Source organism: Vidua chalybeata, chromosome 12 (genome assembly GCF_026979565.1).
Source record: "Vidua chalybeata isolate OUT-0048 chromosome 12, bVidCha1 merged haplotype, whole genome shotgun sequence".
NCBI lineage: Eukaryota > Metazoa > Chordata > Aves > Passeriformes > Viduidae > Vidua > Vidua chalybeata.
In genome coordinates, this window is record NC_071541.1 from 9,929,132 (window position 1) to 9,943,590 (window position 14,459).

The 14,459-nt window shown below is 41.5% G+C and overlaps 1 protein-coding gene across 4 annotated transcripts in view; it reads right to left on the reverse strand.

Annotated features, from left to right (window-relative positions):
• Positions 1–1,409: 1,409 nt before the first annotated feature.
• The window catches only part of SLC6A6 (solute carrier family 6 member 6), a 54,850-nt gene continuing 41,800 nt past the window's right edge, over positions 1,410–14,459 (reverse strand). For all 4 annotated transcript variants that reach the window (XM_053953499.1, XM_053953498.1, XM_053953497.1 and 1 more), the window contains 6 exons: positions 12,710–12,822; positions 9,889–10,026; positions 8,738–8,840; positions 7,741–7,841; positions 6,871–7,041; positions 1,410–5,373 (listed from right to left, as the gene is read on the reverse strand). In XM_053953499.1, the coding sequence (XP_053809474.1) occupies positions 5,233–5,373; positions 6,871–7,041; positions 7,741–7,841; positions 8,738–8,840; positions 9,889–10,026; positions 12,710–12,822 (767 nt within the window). In that variant the 3' untranslated portion in view covers positions 1,410–5,232. The remainder of the gene's footprint in view (positions 5,374–6,870; positions 7,042–7,740; positions 7,842–8,737; positions 8,841–9,888; positions 10,027–12,709; positions 12,823–14,459) is intronic.

A 14,459-nucleotide genomic window follows, 5' to 3' on the forward strand; every position in this document is an offset into this window, starting at 1 on the left:
TTTACCTTTGATTATAAGAAATAAAACAAGCTACCAAGGTCTGACAGTTCCTGACCTTTGCTCATGCAAATATACAAATACACAACTACACGTCAATCCTAACCACAAGGCTTTGGATGCTGATTTCGGAGAAAACAAGTCCAGGGCAGCTGCCTGAACCCACACCACACCCAACCTCCCATGCCAGGAGCCATGTGGTGCCTACAAGGAGCCAGGAGAGCTTACAAATCGAACCTTAAGGCTTCTTTGGAGGGGCCATGGTCCAGGGTTTTGTTATTACTTTCCCTCTTCTACCACCCCCATTTAGGAAAGACCATTTGGACAGCCTGGCAGGTTGGCTCTTTGCAGGCAAGTGGTGCCTAAACCTCCTCAATCCTCATCCTGAACAGCTTGGCAAGATTTACACACATGATTTGCAGCCTAGGAATAGAAGCAATGTCCCCACTGTGTGCGTGCATATGAGGGTGGAAGATTTCATCTACCTAGTCTACTTAAACACAGATTTATTTTTATTCTTTTTACTGAAAGTGAGCAACTTCCACTGAATCTCCTTGGAAATGATGTCAGGGTCATCTTTCTTCCAAGCATACTTGAGCTGCTTAACTAACTTGTCCACTGCATTCAATGCACAGCTTATTTAACATTTTATATACATTATGCCTCCATGAGTGATCCTGCTGGGATCACAAGACATGGAAGCTAATAATCAGTTATTCAAAAGTGTTCAAATCCTTCTCCCACAGCTGGAAGTTTGCCAGTGATGCAACAAGTGGGAGCTTTGAACTCAAATGTGAAAGCAGAACCTCAACAAAACAGAAAGTCTCCTTAGCAAATAAAAACAGACCAGGAGGAGACTTGGAAAAGACCTACTGAATGGAGATGTCCATGTGTCTTCAGATCTACTTGAGTTATCTAACACTGAGAGAAAGAGGAACTGGGAGCATCTGCAGTTGGGAAAGGAGGATGAACACAGGGCTGGAAACAGCTGCAGGAGGTGCTGTCCTGGTGGTGACAATAAAAGCTCTGCTGATGTTGTTGGGGTTTTCTTGGTGTTACAGCAACTGTACGGCTGCATTATTTTTTTCCCCCCTTCTTTTTCTCATTTCGTCCTCTCCTCAGGAACATCAGTGAAAATCAATTTTGCTGAGCTTTCAGCAAATCATACCTAGCTCCTCTCCACCCCTAATTCCAGGAATTGTGCTGCTGCTGCGGGGTGGCCACCAGCGCTGCTCTAGATGGCAAATACAGCTGCCAGGCTTTTGCATTTTCATTTACAACACAAGAACAAATCCATTGTGGACCTACTATCTCATACTTGAAAGAGGAGTTTTCTAAGTGTGTGGATCTGTTTGGACCAGATGAAAAGGAAAACTATAGATGAGAAGGAAAAATAGAATAATAACAACAACAACAATAAAAAACCAGTTCTATTTATGAAATCATACTGTTTAAACACTGAGATACAGACTACTGGTAAAGTCCCTTAGAATAGATATTCAGAGAGATCATCACTAGTGACAGGTGAACTGAAAAGGCTTGGAAAATTGAGAAAAATAAGAAATAGGTTAGAAAAATTTCATGGGGAAATGTTCCCCTTTACATTTCTACTATCTCTTGATTTCAGTTCAGCTGGAAATAAATACTGCTGAAACTCTGCTGTTTTCAAGCCCAGAAGACCCCATGAATACAAAGGTACATGAAACATGAAAAGGTGTGCGTGTTGTCTTGGTTTATACTGGCTTAAATCTCAGGGATCTGGTTCTGAAGATCTCATGCCAAAACTGCACTGTTTTCCCAGATCCAAACCAGTTCATCTATAACTAGTCATGATGCTTTAACACAGAGTTTCTCATTTACACAAAACAGGTAAAATACATCGTAAGAGTTTAAACAAGTAAATACTGGAAAAAATCAGTTGTCTTTGCAGTCAAAATAGGTAGAAAACACAAACTTTTTTTAAAAATGATGTTTTAATAAATTTGGCAGAGGATCATGTTGAAATGCAAATTAATCACCAAGAAAAGTTTAGAAATCTGATAAAATTGTTAGGTAAAAACCCCAAACTGTAAAAATGCAAATGTGCTCACTGGAACTCAAACCCCAGATAAAACAAGAAGAATTAAGTATTTTTTTTTTTTTTCTGTCAGGGGAGGGAGGAGGGGAGAGGGGAACTGTTTTCCAGAAACAATGATTTCTTGGCTCTTGGTGAGTCCCAGCCCTCCCTTGCAGTCATGCTGAAGAGCACAGCAGGGCCAGGGAAGCTGACACAGAGAATCTTCAATGAGGTTGTTGCATATGTGCGAGACCTTTTCACTTGGATCATGGAAGCGACTGATTTGAATGGCACAGTTTGTACTGAAATGGGGCTGGGTTCTATTCTCTGGTAGTTGTATTTTGAAAGGTGTAGTATTATCCCTCTGGTTCTTCCCACTAAGACACTCTCCACAACCTAGGAGATGCCTAAACACCCAGCTGACTTGCTGGTGACATCTTTGATGTAGCCAAACCATTTTTTTCCCTAACTAAAGCTTGTCTCAGTTCTATGGCACAAAAGTCATGTGCAAACTATATAATCTCAAACACAGTTGTATGACAATGTATACATATAAAAAAGAAATAAATCAAGCATCAGTGTTTCATCTGCACTCACAAAAAGCATTAATTTAGACCCCCCCTAACCTTCTACTTCTTCTTCACCCATGTCTGTTTACTGCAGACACTGATTGTAACTCAAAAATGAGAGTCCAAGCTGAAGCCCACTAAGAGAGTGGTTTTGGTTACATTTCCTTGCCTTTGATTGTTAAAAAAATAAAATTGCTGCATGCATATTTCTTTATTTTGGGCACATTTGATGACACCCACTGGCTGTCCGAATTCCTCCTGTAACCTTGGGTGGTTTCTCCTCCTGGCCCAGCAGGTGTCATTTAGATGTTTGCCATCTCCAGCTGTGCAAAAGTTTCCTTCAGAACTCTCATAATACAGCAACCAAAAAAAAGAAAACACAATTCTACCATGGCTGGTTTTATTGCTGCAACTCTGCTCTCTGTTGTAAAAGTATCTACGAATTCAAGGATTTGGAAGTTATAGATACAGCGATGTTTTTCTTTAATAATTAATAATTAGTTTGGTCCATCTCTTAGGTTTAAATCTCCCCATTACAGGGAAATCAACAAGTTAAGAAATGTTTGTGCTGCTGTGGCCAGTTAGCACATGGGACAAGAAAAAATGAAATAAAGCTACTGTGTAGGAATGTTAAGAACTGTTTATGTTCCTGTTTAAATAAGTGACAACCTCTGCCTTGACAGACTAAGCTTACAACAGAATAAGCAGATACAAACTCTGCTTTTATCAAGCATTTCTTCTAAATACCTTTGGATAGACTACCTGTGGTATCATAAGAAAAAAACCTCTCTCCCTCTAATACAATGCCCACATGACAAGGCTGAGTTTTGCCAGAGAACCCGTTCCCAGCACAACCTGCTCAAGTTAAAAAAAAAAAAAAAAAAAAAAAAAGAAAAAATGAGAAAAAGGCTTTTGTGCATGTTTTGGACAGTTTTCAGGGATCCAATTCCCCACAGAAACATTCACCTACACTATATGAAGTGGATCCCCAATTCCTATAATCCATGTAGGGATTTCTCTTCACTTCCCAGTCTCACCTGGAATGGTACCCAATTCCTTCTGACCAACACAAAATATTTCAGTATTACGTGTTCCCTCTGCTTTAATTTAAATTCCAAAGAGCCCTGTCTCTTCAGCAGATAAGAATCATAAATATGTTTGCCACCCTCCAGCCCCCCTAAAAATAAAATAAAATAGAATAAAGTAAAGTAAAATAAAATAAAATAAGATCATGGGTTAATCTAATAATGAGCAAGGAGACTGGGGTGTCTAGGTCCACTACTGCTATTTTGTAACACGGGTCAAGGGACTCACTTAGTCCTTTTGTCTGTTCCTCCAACAGCAATGACCTCCCCTCACAAATAAATAAATAAAGCAAATCCTGGTTAGTGAACTTGGAAAAGCATTTTTGAGATACATGGATGAAAAGCACCTGTTTGCCGTGTGATATTATTATCATCATTACTATTATTATTAACAACATGTCTGTTATCAATACCAGTTTACACCAGGTGAGTGTTTTGTTACACCAGGTTTTGTTCCTCCTGTCAGGGATGACCTGGTTTGTATTCACCTCTGGACAGTCAGAGTCCAGAAGTGATCCCTTTATTTTCCTGCCCAAACCAAAGTCCAAATGAGGAAGCAAACACCTGAAGCAACCAGAGAGCAGGTGCTGCTTTTCCCCTCTCGGCTGGTCTGTGCTCATCCCTGCTGCCCTGGGGACAGGTTGCCCTCCCAGTTTGCAGAATTCAAGTTTATACCAGTGCTACCACACCAAAATACAGTTTGCTGGAAAACCCAGAAGCAGGTACTCAACATCCCTGCTCACACACAAACAGCAGGCATTTTACTTAAGTTAAAAAAAAACTCAAAAATTTTAAAAAGAAAAACAAAAAAAGACTGAACCATGCCAAATCCTGCATATGCCTTCCTCACGTTCTCCTCAGTTGGTGTGACAGGGTCCCAGTGCTGTCCCTGGGAGGTAAAGCCACAAGATTGTTCACACCCAGCTTCTCTGCATCGCTTGCAAACTCTCCACTCCAGCTGTTAGACTATATCCTTATCCAGGGACTGCACTAAACAAAGCTCTACCCACTCCCTAAAGTGACCCTGATGCCTGTCGTTTACCACAGTTGAACCAGAGGGTGGAAATACTACACCTTTGAAAAATTCTCTTGAAACAGTATTTTTTAAAAAAATGTATCTCTCAACAGAGCTCCTTTGTGTGTTCTGTAGGTTGCCCTGCTCCCAACCATACCAGCACCTAAAATTGCTTTCTGAGACTTGAATGTATTGCTGGCAAGACAATCAATTCAAGTGGTAAGGTGTATAATATTTAGAGATAAAGATATATATATTTAAAAAAACCCAATAATAGTAAATTCTTGTAATATGTCTAGTCTGATATGAAAGCTCTCCCTCTACAGAGAGATGTCTGCTGTGATTACCTTACAAAATATTAAAAAAAAAAACACACACAAAAAATAACTTTCTCTGTGAGAAATAAAAATAAATCCTAGTGCAAATATAAAGCTCTGTAAACCTGGTCCTATGAGAATCTATGGTTAGTAAACGGCAGTTAAAGCAGGTTTATCCTCTCACAGAGAGAGCTCACATCATGGTTTCCACAATGATATGAGTTGGCTTGATCAATCCGCCATTCGAAGTTCCATTGGGGCAGAAGGGGGTGCCACTCTCCGTCTCTTTGGACCACCGATTCACTTCCTTGGGGGCAGCCACCGCCTTTATCCTCTGCAAGAGAGAAGGAGAGCAGAGGTGAGAAGAGCAGAAAGCCTCTGAGGAAAGCACAGGTGACATGAGCAGAAAGCCTCTGAGGAAAGCACAGGTGACATGAGCAGAAAGCCTCTGTGCCTCCACTGCAGAACCAGCATTCCAAGGACAGGGATGGCGGCTGTGGGAGATGCGTGCACGTGGCTCTGTAAGGACGTGGGGATCTGTGGAGCCTTCAGCTCCTGCTCAGCTGCAGAGCCTGATTTGAGGCAGGGAGGTCAGACAGGAGCATTATCCAGTGTCCTGCACATTGGGCTTTCAGTGCTGCAAATGACGTGCATCCTCCTTCCTCATTTAGAAACAGCTCTGCCTCTCAGCCCAGCCTTCACTGCCAAGTGGCAACTTCTGTCCTACATCTCAGTTCACAAAGGAAGAATTGAATGGCATCTGACCAGTGTTTACTCTCCTTCCTTTCCTAACATGGTCTTTGAGCAATGTTTTGGCTACTTTTAGACTTGTCTCTCATGGTGACAATGGTGACAATGTAGGCAGGAAAATTAACACTTATGCCCTGGCCACAGCTGAAAAAGGCCATTAACACTTGGACAAAAACAAGTGCAAGTGTTTGTGCTCTGAGAAATGGTTTGGGTTTTGTATTTTTTTAAATTCGATTCTCTTTTTTCCTAACCCAAAGTGTCCCAGTTTCTTTTCCAAGAATACCCTGAGCTGCATTTAAGATCAACTTGTTAGGCAAAAACAAAACTAATCTGAAAACTTTGAAGAGAATTGCTAAGTTTCATGCTTGCACAGCCTCTAAAAACTTTCCAGGGCAAGAAAAAAAAATTACAGGAGCCCAGACTGAACTGCAAAGTGCAAGTGATTTCCTGCAAATCTAAACCTGAGGGAATCTGCACTGTCAAGTGTTAATCAGACACAAAGTTTTCCAAATACCAGGGCAATCTGGATCCAGTGTTTCAGTTTGAAATAAAACAAACACAAATTTAAAAAGCTAAAAAGTGAAGCCCTCTGTCAAGAGGGTTTGACTTTTATTTATTCCCTCACAGTGAAGGTCATGCTTAAGAGCCACATAATCCACAGGTGTATCTGAATTTCCTTGAAACTCAATGAGTTTTCACACAACTGGGTTTGACTCAGGTCTCTCTCTCTTTATCCTGCTTTCCCAGCAATTTTCAGGATGGTGCTTCTGTGTCCCTGGGGGCTGGAGAAGAGAAACCTGAGACTCCCCAGTCGCTGAATGTTTGTCAGCACGCGCAGGTAATGATTTGCCAAGCTGGAAGCTGCACAAGTGGGACATAAGTAAAATCACTCGGTGTGTATCTGAGGACAGAAGGCTTTGTGTTTGTTCTCTTTCTACTGTTTGCCCAGAGGACAGGTGATCTTTAACAGTCTTATTTGCCTTACCTGGGAAAGGTGGCAGTTTTCCAAGCATTACTTTGTATAAAACACAACAAGTTAAAGCTCCCTTTCTCCTCTAGACAGACAATTGGTTGTTCTTACCTCAATGAGTGACCCATCTGACCGAATGATGCGGATGACCATCACCATAGGGATGCAGATCATGGAGGAAAGGGCAAGAACCCAGCCCAGGCCAATTGCCCAGTCTGGGTATGTGTAGACCTTGTTGTAGGTCAGTGGTTTATACTTGGCCAAAGAAAAGATAAAGCACCCCTGTGGATGAGAAAGGAAAACAAAGTGAGGCTCAAAAAAATGCTTAAAGTAGTAGGGCTCTGGTGCAACCACTGGCCCTGAGGAAGACAGGCAGTGAAAGGCAGAGCTGATGGATACCATATGTATTTTAAACGAATGGGGGAATTGTTCTTCCATTTCAGTCATTGGAAGAGCATCTGCATCTGCTTATAGCATCTGCTGTGTGATGACAGAGTGCTATGAGATGGTGCTGAACAGCTGCAGTACACTGCCAATTCTTCTTCAGGGCTCAACTATTTGCTGTACACTGCAAGACTACCAGGATGTTCTTTCCACCTAATGAAATACTTCAAGCCAAGGTCTGCCTCAGACTGCTAAAGTCTTTATATTACAACAGCCTAGGAGTCTTATGTCTTAAAGTAGGGACTACTCTTTGGAGAGTGAGTTTTCTCTTCACGAATGTAGAATTTTGCCAATCCTAAGAAAAATCCACTTAAATGTAGCCAACTGCAATTTGTGAAGGCACAGTAGAGACTAGAGAGCTGTCATGTTAATAGCTGACATCTGAGAACATCATGTATTTGAGAGGTATGTTCAAGCCTTCAACTTCTCTTTGCAAATTGGCCTCTGATTGCAACAGCCTTCCCTTGAAGAGAAGCAGCAAGAGGTGGCTAAGCACTGCCAAGCATAAGGCTTGAAAGAGCACAGGTCAGTACTCACCACGCAGAGAACTGGTGTGATCACAATCCAGCTCCACTTCATCCAGGGACCAGGTCTGTATCCAATCATATCCTCAATGGCATCATAAATATTATCAGCGCCTGTAAGAACCGAGAAAATAAAAGCCCTGTAAATACTGTGGGATTAAAACTGCTTTCCTTGGCTTCCTAAGGGGTATTTAAAGGGAAAATGAGGGTGTCAGATGTATTCTTCAAATGCTTCCCACAGCTGTGAAGTCCAAGATGATTTTCTTGACAAGCTCAAAGGTTGGGGGATCTCTAATCTTGCCCTCCCCTCATTATTTGGCTGCAGGAGCGCGATGCTAATCTCTCCTACCCCTGTCACACCCCCTCTCCTCTCTCCAGACTCTCTCTGAACTTCCCAGAGGGATCACCATGGGAAAGACTTGACAGCAAACAGTGCACCTGCTTCTACAGATATCTGACTTTGTTTTGCTCTTCTGAGGCGATGGAATTCATGGAGAATCAGAGAAATAACCAGTCCTAATCAGCACACATCTGATGATTCCCCAGCCACAGCTCAGGCAGCTAGAGAGGCCACTGTCAGACTGTGGTGCTTGGCATTGCCAAAAGTAATGGGGCAGAATATACTTTCAGCTTTCTTTTTGTACTTTCTGTCTGATTGGCTTGTCCCTGCAGACATTGCAGCTCTGAAAAGAAATTCTCTGAGAGACAAACAAAAATTTTCACGGATGGCCACACTTTCAACTCTCACCTCTAAACTTAACACATGAAAATGCTTAATTGTGCCCTTATTAATTAGCAATGGAAGAATACTCATATTTTGTGTAAAAAACACTGGAGTTTGGATTCATCCCAGATGCAAATTTGTCTCCAAGAGGTCAGGGCAAATTTATATTAATGGCATGTGTCTGTTGCTGGGAAGAAGGCTCTGGGGTGGCTGATGATTATATATTTGGCTAGAAAAATTGTCACTGATTCATAAAAAGTTATGAGATGAAAGGATTCTCACTTACCATAAACCCAGGCTACAGCAATACATTCAAAGAATGCAACCCACAAAAGGCATACACCACTAGCTGCATAGTAGTCAAAGAGTTGAAAAACATACATGCCACCCTGTAAAAGAGAGACACAATTGGTTAATATCCCACAGGAAAAAAAAAAAAAAAAACAACCAAGAATTCAGGCCCAGCTCCCAGTACCAACATATCCCACTGACTCCTGCCCAAAAAGAAGCAGCATCTAGCAAATAGGTAAAGTAAATATTTGGCATTACCTTCCCCAGGGAATATGCATGTTTACTACAGGAATAACTCCAAACAAGACAATGATTAAACAAAATTAAGCCACTTAATATAGTCTACTGAGACACTTAAATCTTTCTTTCTTACAAGTATTTTAGGATGGGCATTTAAAGAAACAAATGGTTACCTCCTAACATTAATACCTGAAAAAGACTAAATATGAAAGTCAGTTCATCAGGAGGGTCTTCATTTACTTATTGAGTGAAAGGGTTACTTTCATGAAAATAGTTCATTTTTTGTTTTATAATTCTATTTATACTCTGCTGTTAGACTCTACTCTTACTACACTGCACTTTCATTTGAAAAACTGTGGAGTTTGGGCATCTTTGTTACAGGTGCTAGTTTACCTCCTACAGTCATGCTCTTTCAGTTGATTTTAAAATCTGACTTGGATTTTATTTTGAAGATAAATATCACAACAGTGCAGGCACTGGAACAAATTCCTGTCTTGTTTATACTAGAATAAACCCAGTGGTATTTAATTAATTCAAATCTGTGTAACTAAGATAAAAATCTCTTTCCCTGCATGCCACTGGATGGGTTCTTAAAGTGCTCGGCTGAAGGTTTCCTCTATGTTTCATCATTTGGAACTAGATGTTAATACTCATACTCATGTTGACTGGTACCTGAGATCAGATTGAATTTAACAAGGTTTCATGTTTCTGTTCCTGTGACTGAAAAGGGAAGGGACATTTAACTCCCATTCAAAATGCTTTCAGATCTAGGGATGAAAGATGCTCTGTCCATCTAAAAAGCACTTCTCCCCTGAGTCGCTATTTCTTTGCAGTCTCAATCATAGCTAAAACTGGCCTGAAAAATGGCTAAAAAAGAAGGCAATTTGCAGCACTGGTACTACTTACCTCAGTCACCATAGTTAGTCCCAGAAGATAGCTAAGGAAACACACTATAGCGATGAAGATTTCCCGTCGGTAACCCTTCCTTAGGAAGGATGGGTGCAGATCAACTAATGACGTGATCTGTCCTTCAACTTCAACAAACTAAAGGGGGAAAACAACAGTGGAGAAATTACTTGAAGATTACCTGCCATGCAGCTCATCCAAGCTCCTGCTTGAACAAACCCTCCCCAGCAACACTCCAGCCCTGTGCTCTGTGCTGCTCTTGATAAAGAAATCAAAACCGTTCCTTTGAAACCCCAAGGTTGGAGTGTGGGGGTAGCTTTCAGGTTGAAAAAAGCTTTCAGAATTTCTTTTTATTACCTAGAAGTGTTATGAGCTAAAAAGGGGCTCTGCAAATGCAAGCCACAAGGATGAAGAAGGCATTTATGTGCCTGATGACAGGAAGGCACTTATGTGGCTTTTATGCTGTCACTGTTCCAGATGAACACAGGATGGATGCTAAAGAAGAGGCAGAGGGAAAACACTCAAAAAAGTCCAAGCTAGGAGAGTACCTCCCAGACTTTTTCTGATGTGCCAGGAAACACCACAGATACTGGTAAGTTAATTCCATAATTTTATATAATTCTGCTCTTGTTAGTGAAAATCCAGCCAAGAGAAAACAGACTGATGTGAAACAGCAGCTCTTCTTGACTGAACATGTCCTTTGTGGGGCTGTGAGAGGAGTATCCCTGACTGAGGCTCTGGGTACTTCTGCAGCAATAATGGAGCTGTTCATACAGCAAATACAAGCCCTGTAAATACTGTGGGATACTGTCCACATTCAATGATCTGGGAAACTATTTGCACTTGCAAACCAAAAATGAAGCTCTGAATAAATGAGCTGAAAGTCTTTATCTCGCTTTATAACTTTATTTATACTTGTCTTTGGAAAACTATACAACTGTGTAACTTGAGTTAAACAAATAACCCAAACTGGATTTGAATAGAAGTTGAAAGTTAATTAAAAACCAGATCTTTCTGCAGCTGGAAGAAAGCAACTGCTGAACTTCCCCAAGTAAAACCATGGAAGGGAACTTGACTGATCTGTACTTTCAACCTGGCAAGGTACAAAAGCACCAAGTTCACTGAAGACACGAGGATATGGATTGGAGGTATCCATCAAGGCTGCCTCTGTAAAAAATGATCTTCACTTTAAGTAGATACATCCTCCTAACTAATAACTTATCACGGCAAGCCTAAGACAGAACTTATTTCAGAAAAAGCTGCATTATCCTACCTGGCACCTCATTGCTCTTACAGCACCCAGAAATGCCCTATAACAACCCTACCCTATTTCCTGAAGTTCTATTTTGGAAATACAGACTGTTCTGCAAACAGATTTTGTCCTCCACCAAATTTTACTGCCTCCTGTCTTGTTACTTTGACTTGTGTAAAACTAGTTTTCTTTTTAAATGCAACCCTTTCCTTTGAGTTGATTTGATCTGAAACTGCTCTGGCATTCCAGAAACCTGCTTGACTGCACTCCAAAAAACCAGAGGGGTGGAGGAGAGAAATTAAGCGCTCCAATTAGTTTTAATCATTCTGCACAGTGAGGAGCTTTTTAAAATTACTAGACAGCTTCCAATTTGCATAAGCATAGGGTTGCTGAACCACAGCATTGGGTACTTTCACATTTACTTAGGAGCAATTGAGAGTTGCTCACTAGAGTTCAAAGATTAGGCCATAAAGAGAAATTTAGAGCAAATGAAATTTAAAAAAAATGTCAGAGATTAAGTACACAACAACTGGGTAAAAATTCCATTTACAGAGCTCTCCTCATATGAGAGAGCATTTAGGCTACAGAAACATTTCATCCTTATGAATACATATATATATATTTAATCTTAGTGACTTTACATTTGAAGGCAGAAAACCTTGGCAATTTTGAATGCGTAGTTACTGCATAATCCCTGGTCATCCGTGTTTCCTTGTAAGTAGACTGTTTAGAAATGATTTACAGGTTCCTTGGCAGTATTTAGTCCAACATTCCTACAGCTAACCACTGGGAAAAATAACCTAACTTCCTGACTGAACTTTTTGATTTTTTCCATGCTCACTAATTAATAGCAGTGTGTGCTGTAAAATTAGTCCAGCTGGAATCTGAGATGCTTTCTGGCCTCTTTGGAGGTACTGAATGCATGCTGCTGACGTGAAAAGTCAGCAGGATCCCACATTGCTCAGCACCTCCAAGCCCAAGGCCACCAAAAAAGGCTGCAGCTTTGTCCTCTCACTGTTCTTGTAGCCACCCTGGATATACTGTACAAAACATTATGTGCTTTTTTTGTACCTCATGCTGACTTTGCTTTTCTTTTTTGGCACTTGGCAACCATCAAAACCCATACTCGTAGTAGCAATTAATTATTAGTTTTTTAATGATGGTGTATACACCCTGCAGGTGTTCACAATGGCACAAAGGACTCTGTGGAACAGACTACTGCAGTCCTTTATGTTTTAAAAGATTAAGCTTTTTTTCCAAAGTAAGAAAATACTGTGACCAAAATGGTGGTAGTTTGTGGCCAGACTAGGAGTGAAATTTAGGTTAGGAAGTACTGCCCTAGTGGGATAGACCCCACTAACTCTTGATGACAAGGACTTACTGAGCAACACAATATTATGAATCAACGGTCGTAGATTCATCAAGTGCAGCCCCTACACTAAAAAGCAACCCATATGAATTCCTGTCAAGCAGCATTATTCTCTCGTTAATTCATGCCTGTAAAACCAGCTTTTCTCAGTGAGCAGGGCTGACACAATAAGTCACACATCCCTTATCCATTGTACTAACCTGGCTATCCAGTCCAAGCAACAGAAGCATAATAAAAAAAAGGATTGCCCAAAAGGTGGGCAGTGGCATCATGGACACAGCTTTTGGGTAGGCAATGAAGGCCAGGCCTGGACCTAGAGAAAGAGAGAATAGGGAGGGAGGAAGGGAAGGGAAGAAAAGTAGTAAGTACCAGCTCTTTGGTAAAGGTAGCCACCCTCAAATTCAGGAATGCCTGGTTCCGTTCAGATAAATCCAAACGCAGCTGGAAATACCAGGAATGAAACAGTTTGGCTCTTTTATCTGAAATCGAAGCACGCATGACTACAGCAGAAACCACGGGCAAACCCCCAAGGCCAGTGCTAACAGATCTCCAGTTTTAACATCTGTCTCAAACATGCCAATAATGGAGGTGTCCTACACTTGCCCTGCACAGACACAGGACAGTCCTGGGGGCGGGGGGACAAGGGGTGACCCAAGGGAATGGCAGAATCCCACTGCTAACCCACATGGTCATGATGAAGATGATGATGATGAAACTCTCTTGCATGCAGGGAAGGGGACTCTGCTATAAACATTCCCTGGGATTTTCACTAGTACAACCGCTGCCTCCCTCTGTATGCAACCTCCAAACCCTGCATGGCTTTTCCACTCCAAGGAGTTTGCTCCTTCTCCTTGCAAACCCTTCCTGCTGCACTGAGTGATCAGGCTACTGTTAATTTTATCAACTAAAGATTGAGAAAACTGCTGTTAGGAACTGCTGGGGCGTGAAATCACTCTGTGTAAAACTGCTTCCCCATGCTGTTACACCATCTGCCCATACCCAGGCCAGCCTACATGGTCATGCCATGGTGACACTGAGCATGACCATCATCAGCCCCAACTGCAGGCTGGGCTGCAAGTGTAGGAGGACCAGTGGGGCTGTGGCTGACTGCTTGGGGCTGAGAGCCCAGGTTCTCTGCTCTGGAACCCAAAGTGTGGAGTGCTCCTCTCTAGGTGGGGTCTGGCCTGCCCTGTGACCAGGTGTCACCTCACTCATACCCACACACGGAGCACAGGCACAGTGCTCATCTCCAGAGGCACCCTCACCTGGAGCCAGGTGCTATCAGCTGTCCTTTGTGAGAGCTTTTGTGGAGAGAGGAAGAGCCCTCCAATAGTGGGAGACAGGAACACTGGCAACTCTGCATTTATGGCAGGCTCTCAGAGGAGATGAAGAAATTTGGTGAGGCTGACAAAAAATTCTGAGGGCAGATTACAGTTCAGAGTAAAACCAGGAATGCCTGGCTCATCTGCTTGTTTACTTTGAGGAGCCTTCAAAGTGCCAGTTTTCAAGTGGATTCATGTAATTTTTCAATGGGAAAAGGATTTTTTAAAAGATACTGCAATGTGGGACAAAAAAAAAAAAAATCGTATCTCTGATTTGTACAGAAAAATCTCTAACACTGCTCTTCCTACCTCCCACTTTTCCTTTCCAACAAGAGAGAAAAAAAAGCAAGAGAAACACGTAAAATGAGATGACTTTTTTTTTTCAAACTAAAGAAAACTTTCAGTCACTGAAAATATTTGAACATAAATAAATACAAACTAGCCAACAATCAAACAACTAATTTTATTTTAATGAAACACAACTAAGATTTTATACAACAGAAGATACCAAAAAATTGGTGAATGTCTCAAATTTTGGGGAGGTTTGCTTTTTTTCCCCCTTAATTCAGTGGATACAGTAGATCCTCTCTGAGGGAGAGCTGCTAACAGATGGCATTTGCAGCTGATC